This window comes from Mya arenaria, chromosome 5 (assembly GCF_026914265.1).
Source record: "Mya arenaria isolate MELC-2E11 chromosome 5, ASM2691426v1".
NCBI classification, from domain to species: domain Eukaryota; kingdom Metazoa; phylum Mollusca; class Bivalvia; order Myida; family Myidae; genus Mya; species Mya arenaria.
This window is the reverse complement of record NC_069126.1, coordinates 28,506,107-28,520,632: the sequence shown is the minus strand read 5'-3', so window position 1 is coordinate 28,520,632 and position 14,526 is coordinate 28,506,107. Positions and strand designations below refer to the sequence as shown.

General features: G+C 33.2%; 1 protein-coding gene and 1 pseudogene across 1 annotated transcript; one reads left to right on the top strand and one right to left on the bottom strand.

Annotated features, from left to right (window-relative positions):
- The first annotated feature begins 31 nt into the window (after positions 1–31).
- LOC128235593 (uncharacterized) lies at positions 32–1,261 on the top strand (annotated as a pseudogene).
- A 1,310-nt stretch (positions 1,262–2,571) lies between these two features.
- LOC128235592 (uncharacterized) lies at positions 2,572–4,634 on the bottom strand. The gene is made up of 3 exons (XM_052950402.1): positions 4,582–4,634; positions 3,800–3,894; positions 2,572–2,795 (listed from the first exon to the last, which is right to left on the bottom strand). Exons 1-3 carry the CDS (start codon positions 4,632–4,634, stop codon positions 2,572–2,574), a joined length of 372 nt encoding a protein of 123 aa, XP_052806362.1.
- Between the last annotated feature and the right edge of the window lie 9,892 nt (positions 4,635–14,526).

Genomic DNA, 14,526 nt, shown 5'->3' with positions numbered 1-14,526 from the left:
ACTTAAACTTAAATATTTCATAGCACGCTTCATGGATTTCCAAACGTTTGACCAATCGTTCATGAAAAATAAGGAAATAAAAACAAATTTTATATAACATAATTTATTTAAATTCATTATTTCATATCAGCATTGCTTATGACCAAGGTCTTTCTCACGAAACTCCAAGGATAAGTATGCTGCCATTGCTAATAGTTTCGGTCTCAGTGAGTCTACAGCTTCTTGTACGATACGGAACCTATTTTCGTTCATTTCCCAGTATTTAGTTGATGTAATAAAATGACCTACTCCTGAAGAATTACAAGAGATGCAAAAGTTATATTTACAAACTAAGAATTTCCCCGGTGTGTGTGGAATGATTGAATGGAGCCATATTCCTATCCGTAGGCCGAGCGACAGAGGTATCGATAATTACAATAGAAAATATTTTTATTCCGTTGTTCTTCAAGCTGTTGTTGCTGAGAATCTGCGATTTACAAATGTTTTTGCAGGATAACCTGGAAAAGTGCACGACGCTAGAGTATTAAGACATTCACCTATGTACCTAAATGGATCAGACTATTGTGGAAATGACCATGTCTTGGGAGATTCAGCGTACCCAAACCTAACTTGGTTACTGATTCCATTCACATTCAGGGACACTGGAAACCTAACACCAGTACAAAAGAAATACAATTTAACACATAGTGCCATTAGAAGTACAGTGGAACGTGCCTTTGGTTTATTGAAAGGTCGATTTACACATTCTTCACAGCATATGTATAATTAATAATGATGAATTTGAGGATCTGTTCATACAGTTATAAATTCCACAGGCTCCCCCAAATGTTGCTAATTTCCATGCTGATGCTCAAAATATGGCAGCTTGAAAAATACTTGACATAGCAAAGAGACTTTAGATAACAGTTGGTGGGATCTATTAATGTTGTCACATTACTTATATCTCTAACACTAGATTACAGCATACAGGCTGAAGACATTACATTTGATATGTGCTTCCATAGTCAGCAGAAAATAAAGAGATCTACTTTTGTATATATGCAGTTTTATGTTAGTGTACATACTTAATAAAAACGCAAGGTTTCCAAGATATTTCAACCATTTAATATGTACAAATGAAATCCTTCTCAATTCTAGTTTAAAACCCTTCATCCTAGATGTAGAGAAATCTGACCGTGACAACTGGACTCTGCTTGTGAGATTTGAATCTACATGCTCTATAGACGTGTTTGTGCATAAAGTCATAAAATCAAGTAAATAAAGTTTAAATGTAGGGCAAACACTAAGTCAGAGGCTAAAATAGAAAAGTTATCCAACACAGAAACCCATTCGGTTGCCATTGCTTTCTCCTTTGGGTTTCTATATTGCATAACTTTCTCTCTTTAGCCTCTTACTATTACATGCACTATATTTTAAGCGACTACTTGCATTAAATGATATCACAGATCTAACAAAGTAGTGAATAGTTAAACATCTCCCATAAAAGCTCTTGATGTTAATTTCGTTTAGGGCGGATAGTGAAGTTGTTGATTCTTACAGATTTATAAGGCCATTAAGAGGTTAGAGTTTTATTTACCGCTGATGTTAATATTTAACTTGCTTAACAAAACACTTAAAATTGAAGAAAATATTTCACAGTTGAATAGTTTTATTGCAGAAAGCATTTGCTAACAACTTTATATGATTTAACTTTTCATAAACATGAATAAACTTTTAACAAACATGAATATGCTAACAAACAATGCATAAGTTAACATCAATTAGTAAAACTATCTTTTCCAATTATGAAATGAAACAAACAAGAGGGCAATGATGACCCTATATTGCTCACCTGAATACCATTTCTCTTAATGACAAGTTCAAGGAAACCCAACTTAAGAACACAGCACTCATTTATGAATTCACATAAATTCAAGGGAACATAACTCTGCAAATCTTGCTTCATTCCCATGACAAAATAAATGAGATGTTAGAATGTAAAAGACAAATGGAAATGTTTATAGAACACTGTTTCAACACATAATCTTACTCACGAAAACAACAACTATAATTGAGCCGCCCCATGACAAAACCAACATAGTGCGTTTATGACCAGCATGGATCAAGATCAGCCTGCACAAACGTGCAGTCTCATCAGGCTCCATACTGTTCACTATTACCTCAATGAAGGCATATGCTGACTAAAAGCGAACGGCATGGAGCCTGATCAGACTGCACGGATGTGCAGGCTGGTCTGGCTCTATGCTGGTTGCAAATGCACTATGTTGGTTTTGTCATGGGGCGGCTCATTTGTACCTTTTACATACACATAACACAAACTAGAAAGTGTGACATTTTCAATGCACTTTCAATTTAAAATTAAACGAGAAAAATAAAACTAGAACTACTAATTGGGATATTTTCCACATACTTAAAAGTTTTAAACATCAGAACAAACTTAAACTCTACAACTATCAGCAATAACTCGGCTGAAAATAATGCTATCAGTGCTTGCTCATGAATATATACTGAGACTAACTGTCACAGGAAGCCAACATTTTCAATTCTTAAAATGTGCTTGTTATACATTTCTCACAGACCAGACTGACGTCCAGATGGAAAAGCCACATGGTATGACTGTAGTGGATATGCAAGCATGCCTAATGGTTCACAATCTATAGCATTCAAACACAGGTTAACTTTGCCTGCAAGATTGTTTGCAATCTCTGCAAATAAAGCAATTTCAACAGAATTCTGTTCAAGCTGTACATCAACATTGCAGCATTTGAGATTTTTTTTAAGAAAATACATCATATCTTGCAATGATACATTCCCACACGATGAACATTACATTTAACAGAACATGGGATATTCCATTCACTAGGAATTTGAAATGATGACTCAAGTCAAGTTATTTTAAACTTAACCTTGACAAAGACTTAAATGGTATGGTTTTAAGAACATTTGCAACATGTTATGTTTCATCTGGCTCACACGTGTCTGAAACTACCATAAGATGCTTCAAATTTTGCATTATTTGAAGGCCACAATCATTCTGAAGTGCACTAGAACGAAAACTATGCGCTTGTTTTCTGACATAAACGAAGTCCCTTAGTTGCCTGCATACAACATGAACCTTGTTGTCAGGATCAATAGTATCCGAGTACTCAAGTATCTTCAGAACTATCTCTGACAGAACTGCTGAAGATGAATAAAATATTTTTTAAGCTGTATCAATAACTAGTTTACAATGTTTTTATTTGTATGTGTATAAATTTGCGTACAGGTAATAATGAATCTGGAATGTACAACATATAGTCAGAAAAATGATCATTCAAAATATAAATGATAGAAATTAGAATATTGTAAATGATATTGATTTAACACTTGTCATTTTAAAGTTTATTCATGCAAATCAAGGAATCTGAAAAAAATCAGATTCATACTTTTTAAATTTTGCAACATACTAGCTCGTATGAGTGATGATTTGAGTGAGAATTGTGAATTTATTTTTTGTTGAAACCAAATCCTTAAAAATAATATTATCTAATCCCCTTTCTTTAAAACACTTGCCGAAATTCTTTTAATAAATCAGTTCTCTTTTTAGCCCTTTCAGCAGTTTTATTTTTTTCCCTATCTTCATGCTCTATTTTGCGTTGTGATTCCATTTGTTTCAAGAATTGCAAAACTTCATTGTTGCCAACCTATCTGCTTTTTTTCTTCTCTTAAATTTACCTTTGTTTTTAGAATGTTCACACTGTGCCTCCTCTGATGTTGAAACACTTGCTTTATTTTATTTTGAAGATTTTGTCCTCTGTACCTCGATCAAATCCTGTACCAGATGTATATTTCGGTGTAATGTCACGTCCTTTGGTTATAATCTCATCAATTGCTTCAAAATATTGGAATGTTCTCCTTTTTGCCCAGTTTGTTTCTTATTTTCCTTTTTAACAATTTTGTTGCCTCTCTAGGCCAAAAATGTAGCTGTTTGACTGTGGCACTGAACTTTTCTCATCCTCAACATCACCTGAATTATTAAAATTTAATACAGATTTGTTTTATATATCATGTATGCATGTGTGGATTTTGACAAAGAATCCTTTCATATAACACTCTGAACAGTTACTGTCACCAATGTTTCAAAACTTTTTCAAAACCCAATTGCCATAACCGTACCCTCATTTACTTGTGATGTTTTAAGAACATTCGTTTTTGTTTTCTCTGTTGTAGTTGTATTTACACTGGATTTTACAGTTTATCAATTACATTATACATTCGACTGAAGACTTTACCAGTTAGGTTATACTGATTTATTTCAGCTCGATAATTGAGAAAGCTTGGAGCTTATCGAGTCACTCTCGAGTCCGCTTCCTGGAAAAACCAGTACTGGTGTGATATGAGTTACGGTCGTGACCAGAGTGTGGCTCAAACCAGCAACCTCCGGGATGAGCGGCAGACACCTTAACCTACACCACCGCTCCCCTTCAAATTGAAACAGTTAAGGGAAACAAATGACCATCAATGATATTCTTAACTGGACAAAATATGATATGCATGAATCAGGTGCGGATCAAGCTTGATAGAGAGTTAACCAGAGCTTACTGTTTCACCTTTTGGAGAAAAAAAACAACTACAGGATGACCTTCATGTTCCATTTTGTCCCGAGGAATTTGATGAAATGTTTTCATATAAAATGAAACAATATAGCTATGGTAAAACAATCTGGGAAGAAAACAGATCCGTCAGTTTTGTGTTCAAATGAGTGAGGAGATGCAAATGTTTTTGTTCAACTGAAGGCTACAGTGATTCGAAATCCGTTAAAAACAGCTTTGAATGGGATTCTTAGTACTATTCAAAACTGTGAAAGTTCAAAATGTAATTTGACGATACAAAAAGGTAATTTTAAAACATTTGTATAAGAAAGTGCAATAACGTCATCGGAAATGTAATGTCTGTCATTCAATTGTAATATAAGGCGTTATCCTGTCATTTTATTTCAGGCGTAAATGTGCTAAGTAGGCATCGACATAATTATATCATTAAGATTACAAGTTCATATGTTTACCTGAATAAATTGGTGCGTCTTGAACCTCGAAGTTGTTTCAATTGGTGAGAAACTTTATGTGTTCTTTTTATGAAAAAATGGCTTTCATTTCCATTTCCATGAGAAAAAATAATCTGTATTTGAAATGTTGTTGTTGGATGTTTTTGCTTTTATAAATGTTTCAGGGCCACCGGATCTGTCGAAGTATTCGCCTCTCCCCTGATATGCAAGTTACATAACAGAACATGTCGGTCTTAACAAACTTGTTAACAGATAGAAAGTGCATTGTGAGCATGAATATTAATTTTTGCATATCACACTGCAATTCCGATGCAAGTTCATTTCGGTGAAATTACGCACGTGTACATGTTTATACGACCGGCGCCAAGTGAAATCCAATTATGCACCGATCACTTACAAGAATGGGACGCCAATTTCAAGCAACATCGACTTATCCGGAAAATATAGTGTCATACTGTGCTGAATACAGAAAACTGTCCTTCAACTATATTTAAAGATATTGAGTGATAAAGAACTAAACAGGTAGCGCACACACATAGTTTTACAGTCGGTGATTTGAATTCTAAACTTATTCAAAGAATATCTAAATCGAACCAATCATTAACATTTTCATTTGATTTTATACATTATGTTCTTAAAAATTCAACTTCATAAGCGAGGTGGTCGAGATAAAGACAGTTGCTCTTATAATTACATCCTTAATTTGAATAGATAACTGAATGTAATCAACTAGCATAAGGAGTTAAAAGGTCAAACATAAAATCACATTTTCTTTTTTCTGGAATAAATATAAAATGGAGATAGGAGTTTTACAATCACTCGCTGTTTATTCATTTAGAAGAAACATCTTCATTTTATTATTTTTGAAAACAACAACACTCCATTCAAAGAAAATAATAACCTACGCCATGCAAAACCGATTGATAATTGTCTTTTCGCATGCTATCATAAAAAACTCCAAACGACTGAGCAGTCACGCAAAGCCTCAAATAGTTCTTATAAAAGACACCTCGGGTCCGCTTTTAAATTGTGTCTTATAAATAACGAGGTAAGTTGTTGACTCCATGCGGGATCTTCGGCAAAGAAAGCCATATAGTAACGTATACAATAGCGTTTATACCCAAAGGACTTTTTGGCAGTGAGTTAAGGACAAACATGCAAAAACGATATCGTTAAACTGATAAGATTTCTTCTGATCTGTGTTAAATTTATACAGTCTATTGAGCACACAGTAAGCACGGACTATGTGCAATTAATATTACATTAGTGGAGACTTGTATTGACAAAATGAAATAACAATTCCTTGGACAGCTATGCCGCTTGCCAAATGCGTATCTCGCTTAAACAGTTTTAGGCTGGTGAAATTCATTAATTATGACCAACAAAGCCTTGGATTCATATCTGAAATAAATAGACTCTTACAGAAGTATAATCTCATAAACTATATAAGCGATGATATAGATACTATGGTACACTCCCGTTAAAAGCATGTTGGAAGACCATAATGAACGAACATGTAATCCCTGTTGAGAAACGGCGACAGTTGATGTCTTTGTGCTCACGTGAGGATGTTGGAGAGTTAATGTCGGAACTTTTTTTGCGACAATAAACCAGCATATCTTTGGTTGCTGGCTTAAAAAAGGTAATACTATTGGTTTCATCTGTAAACAAATGATACATATAGACAATTTAGCTGTCCATCGAGTTTGCTTCTGTAGTGCTAATGATGCGAAACGGCATTTGATGTAGAGATATGTTACCACCAACTCTGACACTCTATTAGATTATGCTAGTTTCATTTCATACAGAGCAACAAACTGATCGGATTTGCTGTTGACTGCCTCATAAGAAACACATCTGCATATCTTGTGAACCTCATTTACAACTTGTTCGTATAGATTTCTGAGCAATTTTATAAACCCAGACACGCTGGCATATCATAACTGATATATAGTTATGACAGTTTATATATATTAGTTATCTGTAGCAATAATATGATGTTCATTCGATACACATTTATCTAGATATATCGTTTTCGTATCTAGAAGGTGCATGCAATGTGGATATTGTCTTCAAGTGTGTATATATATATATAATTGGTATCTTAATTGTGCGTTATGTTTACTTATACAGTTAAGTAACTATTGATAAAGCAACACGAAAAAGACACAGGCCTGGTAATTCCATTTTTGTGAAATTCCAATATATGTACTCGCAAATGAAATACGTAAGTGTGTATGTTGTTTAAATATATCTTTAATTGCATACTGTCATATCGTAAATGTGTATGTTGTATATTTATAAACTCCTAGTTTTGCTCTTCATCACGTCGACAAGTTTTTATTATCAAAATATGGCAAATTTAACACTTATTCATCGTTATTGTAAGATAGACCCCATTTTAGACGATAAAATCAAGTAACCGATATAAAAACACAATATGGTCACAATTGTTTATACATATGATCATTCAGGCAGTACACATACTTCATTTCACTATGACTTCCCATAGCTTTAGAGAAGCCTATGTTTATTCGTAATTAAAATATCTTCTAAAATCTTCGTCATGAAGTTTTTGAATAGATATATAATGGTTGGCCACTAATTTAACCGTACACGTTCATAAACGTATGTTTGTATAATATTTTTTTTATTATCATAAGTTGGGGTTACTTCAATTTAACTAGCTAACTTCCTGCAATTTTGAACAATTTTTGTATTAAGAGAGCATTCCATGAACATGAATAATAACATGGTAATTTTAATATTTGACAGCTTTTTTAATAAACAAGCAGTCTTAAACCCTGGCGTTACATATGCGTGTGTGCTCAAATTTGGTAATACAATTACAATTCTTGACAACTTATGTTCGTCCCGGACGTAAACGGTTTAATTTACTACTACAACAGTTAAAAGAAGTTCGGTATTGAAATGAAATTTCACAAGAAATGGTTGTTGATATTGATCGACGAAACTGTCATTATATGTGCTAATAAATATAGCAGATTACTGACGGTTGTCGCTCCTGAAAGTGAGCATTAAAAACCTCTTTTTCCGGCGCTTTCTTTCGACTTTCAGATAAAACCACACACTGGACAGCAATCATAACGATGATTAGCACCGCTAGGCAGTCGCAAATGACTAACATGGGGAGCCACTGGATTCAGTAGTGTTGTTTTCAGTAATAAGTCTACGAACGATTTACCATTTATGGATATGTTACGTTTAACAATGCGACACCTATTCTGGACGAGCGATCCATTGGATGCATAATAAAGTACTGAGTTGCCGATGAAAACTGCATTCAAGTACAAACCAATTATGACTTTCTTTGTGAGTGGAGTTATAGTGATCAGTTGTGTATAGTAGCTCGTTTATTTCTAGTTATTTTAAATCCAATACTCGCACAACCACACACAAATTATGAATTATGTCCCCTCAATTGTATATTTGCATATTTCAAACAAACTGATTAAATGTATTATTGCTATGTAAACATATTATCTTGTATTTAAAACAAAGCACATTTATGACTCATTGATATATGTCGGTAAACTTGTCAGCTTGAGAACCAGTTTATGACATAAGCATCTTCCCCTTGTTCATTTAAACTAGATCAAAGAATTGAATGTGAGGCGTTCCTCAAGCAGTTATGAAATAGGGACTTAGTGACATTAATGCTGTAATTACTTGAAAGAATTCACTTACACGGAAATAATGTTGTATTTATATTTTTCGGATACTGTGATGTTTGGAGACGCAGAATATTCATTATTTTAGGGTGTGCAGTTAAATATTAGATGAAGGAAAACATCTTATAATAAAGTTGGATGAGGAAACCTTTTTGAAAAGAAGAGGAATATAATGTCCGCCTGCTTTAATTTTAAACATCACAAAGAAACTACTATTACTGCCATTTCAAATACGGTTTAATCAATCTTTTATCGGTAAAACTATTTTGCTGCGTGTGTGTTTGTTCATGTGTATGTGGTAATCGTAGGTTACCTGTCGTTTGCATTGTGCCCGGGGTTTGAATTAATCATATTTTATTCAACATATCTATATATCTATATATACATATAATACACGTTGAATATAATTTAAGTATTTGCATTAATATATGCCCGGGATTAAATAAGATATCTTGACTAGTTTTTGTTGTGCTAGTCAAAAACAGTGTTCGTTTAATTAAAAAGAAAGCACAATTTTATTCACATAATAAATCGAGCGTTCACCAACAGGTTTTAATGCCCTTTTAAAAAGCCTGGTTTTCATTTAACAAATCAGCTGAACACTGAACACTACTATCTTAGGCTGGCACTGGCGGTAGTGGACATTGGACAATTGTAAATGTACAGTTTAAATCTACCCATATGTGTTGTTATGAGCTTACACACGTTTAAGAGAAAAATGGAGTAGTAGTAATATCATTTCAGACAGGCACTGACTGTGATGTGTATGGATTTTTTTGTTTCATTCTTTTGACAACTACTACTTCTACTACACTTATTTATATTTTGCTAGATTGGTGTATGTGTGGCTTGTTATTTAAAGTTATATAGTAAATGCTTTTTTTTCTTTATATACTGTTTTTTACTGAAAGTAGTAATCATGCGAAAAATGAACCTGTATCGTAATAAACTAAAGCTATGGATACGTTCCAGTCAACAGTTTATGGATTTAATTTTATTCATGAACCAAGTACGTATGAAATTAAATGCATATCCGATCTTAACCCATGCGAATAATTTAAAACGACATCCATCAAATTTTTGATATATTCTTTAATTTATAATAATTTGCGGATTTTAAATAAAAATGGTGTATCGACAGTTTAGCAAGACATTTATTAAATTTAAAGTTGGATGTTTCCAGGCAATAGTCGTACTAGGGATATTTCTTGTGATCGGAAATATGTGTTTGATCTTATCTGCACGTGTGTCTTACAACAAGAACGATGTAAGTCTTAATACTAACATATTTTACTTAAACGATTATGGAAGGCAGTCTACATAACTGTTTTTTATTTTTTGATTGAATAAGTTTTGTTTGATTTAATTCTCAAATCATTTTCAAAATTTTTAATCATAAAGGGCATCCATTTTGGGGACACCTGGCACACCCGGCGCTTACAAGTAAAGTGTTCTGTCTGGTAAAAATACGTAAACAATGCAAAAGAATGACATATTCAAACTAAAACTAAACAAAAAGCTCCCATAACTTGCAGACTAAATTTACGTCTTAAAGGCTATGGTAAATAAAGGACCTTTCACAAGATATGATATTATACACAATTTTATTCAACAAGTGCAGAAAATATAATAGTAAGCGAGTCTCTGGCGAGCTTAGTAACATATATCCTGGACGAGTATAATAAAAACATAAACTTTATGCATGTGTGCTTATATTATAAACGAATTTCAATAAGGTTATTCCAAAACGAAACAAACCACAATAAGAGACCGTTAATAGCATGTGAATGTTCACAGTCTGATGAGTTCGTCAACATGGCAAAGGGTTTCAAGATTTAATTAAATGATACAGTAATACAGGTACAGTTTATCGTAAAGCGGTATTAGTGTACAAACTACAACATATAGAGTCCAATGACCAGGAGGAATTAACTTTTGAGAGAAATATAGAAAAGAGTTATCTGATAATATATATATGACAATTTAAAGAACATGAACTTGGAAAACTAGTTGACTAATAAGGTATCAATATCCTAATTATCTGCAAGCATATAACAATGCTGATATATTGGAGTTGGAAATTTGTAGAAATGCAATGATAAATCAGTTTTTAGTTATATTATCTATACAACATCTATGTTTACTTCAGCAAACCGAAGCTCTAAAAACGAATGAAGGAGGTACAACTTTTCACCGAGCGTATTTGCTTCATATGCACATTTATTCAGCTATTTTGACAGAAAGGGATGAAGTATGCCAACCAAAAACTGCATCGGATAGTTCTATACTATTCAATAATAAGTTAAGAAACCATACTCTTACTACAATCACAGAACCGACAGTCGATTACTTCAACAATATTGCTTTAATTGGATGGATTGGCAGTACGATCTTGCAAAGGCCATTCAATTACAAGTGTTGTTTTCTAAAAAGGAATGGAGGCGGTGAATGGAATATTTCACAAGAGGCAGACCTAGCTGTATGGAAAACAAAACTGAGGGCAGCAAGACTTAATTGTCGAACTCACTTTAATCCATCGAATTTAAAAGGCATAACCGTAACACATCCTAACACAGCTTGCCCTGTACAGAAGAAACAGTATATACACGTAGAAACACCAGCAAATGATCCAAAAACGCACACGCAACTTGCCATTTGCTCAAAGATTGCTTACAATGAACTAAATGCCAGTCACTTGTTGGAATGGATTGAAATACACAAACTATTAGGAGCGGATCTTATTGTTGTTTACACTTTCAATCTTAACGAAAAGGCTTTAGCCGTATTGAAATTTTATGAGCAGACAGGGCTCGTTCAAATACTCAGCTTTGATATACCAGAAAAAGGTAAGTACTTCTGAAAAATTGCAAACTATCTATGGATCTAACATTCCTATGTTAGATATAGTATTACCACTAAAGTCATCTATCACTACCGCTTCCACTACTACTACTACTACTACTTCTACTTCTACTTCTACTACTACTACTAATACTACTTTTACTACTACTTCTACTACTACTTCTACTATTACTACCACTACTACTTCTACAATTACTACTACTACTACTACTACTGCTACTGCTACTGCTACTGCTACTGCTGCTGCTACTACTACTTCTACTACTACTACTACTACTACTACTACTACTACTACTACTTCTACTACTACTTCTACTACTACTACTACTACTACTACTACTACTACTACTACTACTACTACTACTACTACTACTACTACTACTACTACTACTACTACTACTACTACTACTACTACTACTACTACTACTACTACTACTACTACTACTACTACTACTACTACTACTACTACTACTACTACTACTACTACTACTACTACTACTACTACTACTACTACTACTGCTGCTGCTACTACTTCTACTACTACTACTACTACTACTACTACTACTACTACTACTACTACTACTACTACTACTACTACTACTACTACTACTACTACTACTATTAATGCTATTCTTTTTTTATCATTACTTGTGCTACCATTAATAGTATCTGGATTAAAGAGTATTACAGCTATTCGAACAATTACAACTAGTCTATATAAGCAAATTAGAAAAAAAGATTTCTTTCTTCTATATATAAATATGTCTAATTGAACACGTACTGTACTCAATATTTACATATCATTACAGAATTGATAAAGCGCACAACTGGTGATAAGATCTCGCAGGGTTTTGCTGATGAACAGGTAATACTCGTTTCAAAATCAAAAATGAATAATATTGTTTAAACACGTAGACTATTAAAGGCATATAGTATAGGTTGTTTCTAAAAGGTGTTATTTTAATGAATTATCATGTTTGACTTTAATGATGCATTCAATCCGAAAACGGAACATTACTTAAGGATTAAAATTCGACATGTTGTATTTCATTGGGGTATGGTATGCAATGGGGCTGTTCAAAATGAGTGGAGTCCGAAGGACTCCGCCAACATTTTGAACTGCGCTATTGCATACCATACCCCAATGAAATGCAATATGTCGAATTTTAATACTTATATTTACATTTATTTATATCTACATTTCTGCTAAAATAAATTGATTATTCAATAGCATTTTCTCTTTATTCTTACTCTCGTCATTCTCAACGGTGGGTAAATTAGAACAGCTATCGTAACCTAATTTTATACGACAATGAATGCACAGATAAAATAGTTGCTTATCTATAAGTTTATTTTCTATTTTTTCAAGGTCAAGAATATTATAAATACGTATTATTGCATAAAATGTGAGTTTTCGGTCCGTTATCGTGGTGTATTAAAACGCAAAAACCCGGGCGTTATCGGTAGAAAACGTGCTTTATTCAGTAATTTTTTACATATGCGCTTTCAGGGCCCGCATCATAACAATGAAGGCTGAGCGACCTGGTTTCTGACCGAAAGTTGGTCAACGATGCAAACTTTTGCAAAAAAACATATTTTAGAATATATAATGTAACTGCATACAAATCCCAAAACATGAAATAAACCATATATAACTTACATATTTTCTGCTGAGTTGTCTTTTCCTGGCAAGCTGATGTGTTTACTAAATAGTTTTTTCTGCAGTTGTTTTGACTATTAAAAGCACTAAATTTTGTCTAAAACGACTAACTCCTCCGAACTTTAGTTATTTTTGTCGATTTTATTCAGAACATCCGACTGATATGGACATGATTCCATTACGTCGTATGCAATGAACAAAGAAATTTCAAATATTTTTTTCTCTGATGCTGAAGATGCTGTACATTTTATCAAGAACATGTTTACAAAATTTTCAGGCTTAAATTAGTTATCAAAACAAATACTGGTTAAAGTAGGACTGTATAGGTAATAAGTTGATTACCCAATAGGTATTGTGTGTAAATAATCCCAGTAATCAAGTCAATTTTCGAAAAAAACAACACTTTCAAAACAAATGAACACTGCAAAAAATGGCGTCGAAACAAAATGCAGCTGTCGAGTTATGTTGCAGCCCGAATCGAGCTTAATGTAAAACTTTTTCAATGACATCACTCATGACGTCATACAAGCACTCGTTAAAGAGTTTGTTTTGAACTAACTGTTTTTGCATTTTCGTGACATTTAACAGCATTTTTAAACACAAACGTTTCTTCAACTGTTCCATCCATCATGAAATTATCTACATTAAAATCAATCAAATTATCGTTGCTTATTTTGTTTTAACATCTTTACTGCAGATTACAGTTTTGCATGTTGCCAACAATTTCACTACGATTTCATTGAAAAAAAATAGAAAACAGAAATAAAGTGCAATTGATAAACAACAACCATCGTTGTCGAGGAATGAAGTGTGAATGTAAATATTTGGCAATATGTACACATGTATTGAACAATATAATGGACATAACCATACCCTCTTTCTTCCAATTAAGTCCCTATTTATAAACATTTATTTATTCAGTTAAATGAGATGACCGTAGGGAACTTAATGTATGTTACTAGTATTTATTAGCTTTATTAGTTGTCGAATCCCTTTGAGTGAGGAGACCGCAGGGAAATTTATGCTTAGTACTTGTGTTTATCAGTTTTATAAGTTTTTCAATCCCTTTGAATATATGAGATATACGTTTCAGTTACATTCATCAATGATATTTTGCATTTTCTGTTTGAAATGTTAAACATGAACATGGGCCAGATGACTTATCACAAACTCAGTCAACTGAATACAGGTGATAGAACAGGCTTCTATGTAATAGGTTGTGTACCGAATTCCCTTTTTAAATCCGAATCCTGCGTTTAACAAAAACG

Bases quoted from the DNA above. Each gene is read 5' to 3' on its own strand.
- LOC128235592 (XM_052950402.1), bottom strand. From the start codon at position 4,634: ATGGAACATGAAGGTCATCCTGTAGTTGTTTTTTTTCTCCAAAAGGTG. The intron at 3,895-4,581 runs GTAAGCTCTGGT...CTGGGCAAAAAG, and splicing joins TTTCTCCAAAAGGTGAAACA to GAGAACATTCCAATATTTTG. The intron at 2,796-3,799 runs GTACAGAGGACA...TATCATTGCAAG, and splicing joins TGGTACAGGATTTGATCGAG to ATATGATGTATTTTCTTAAA.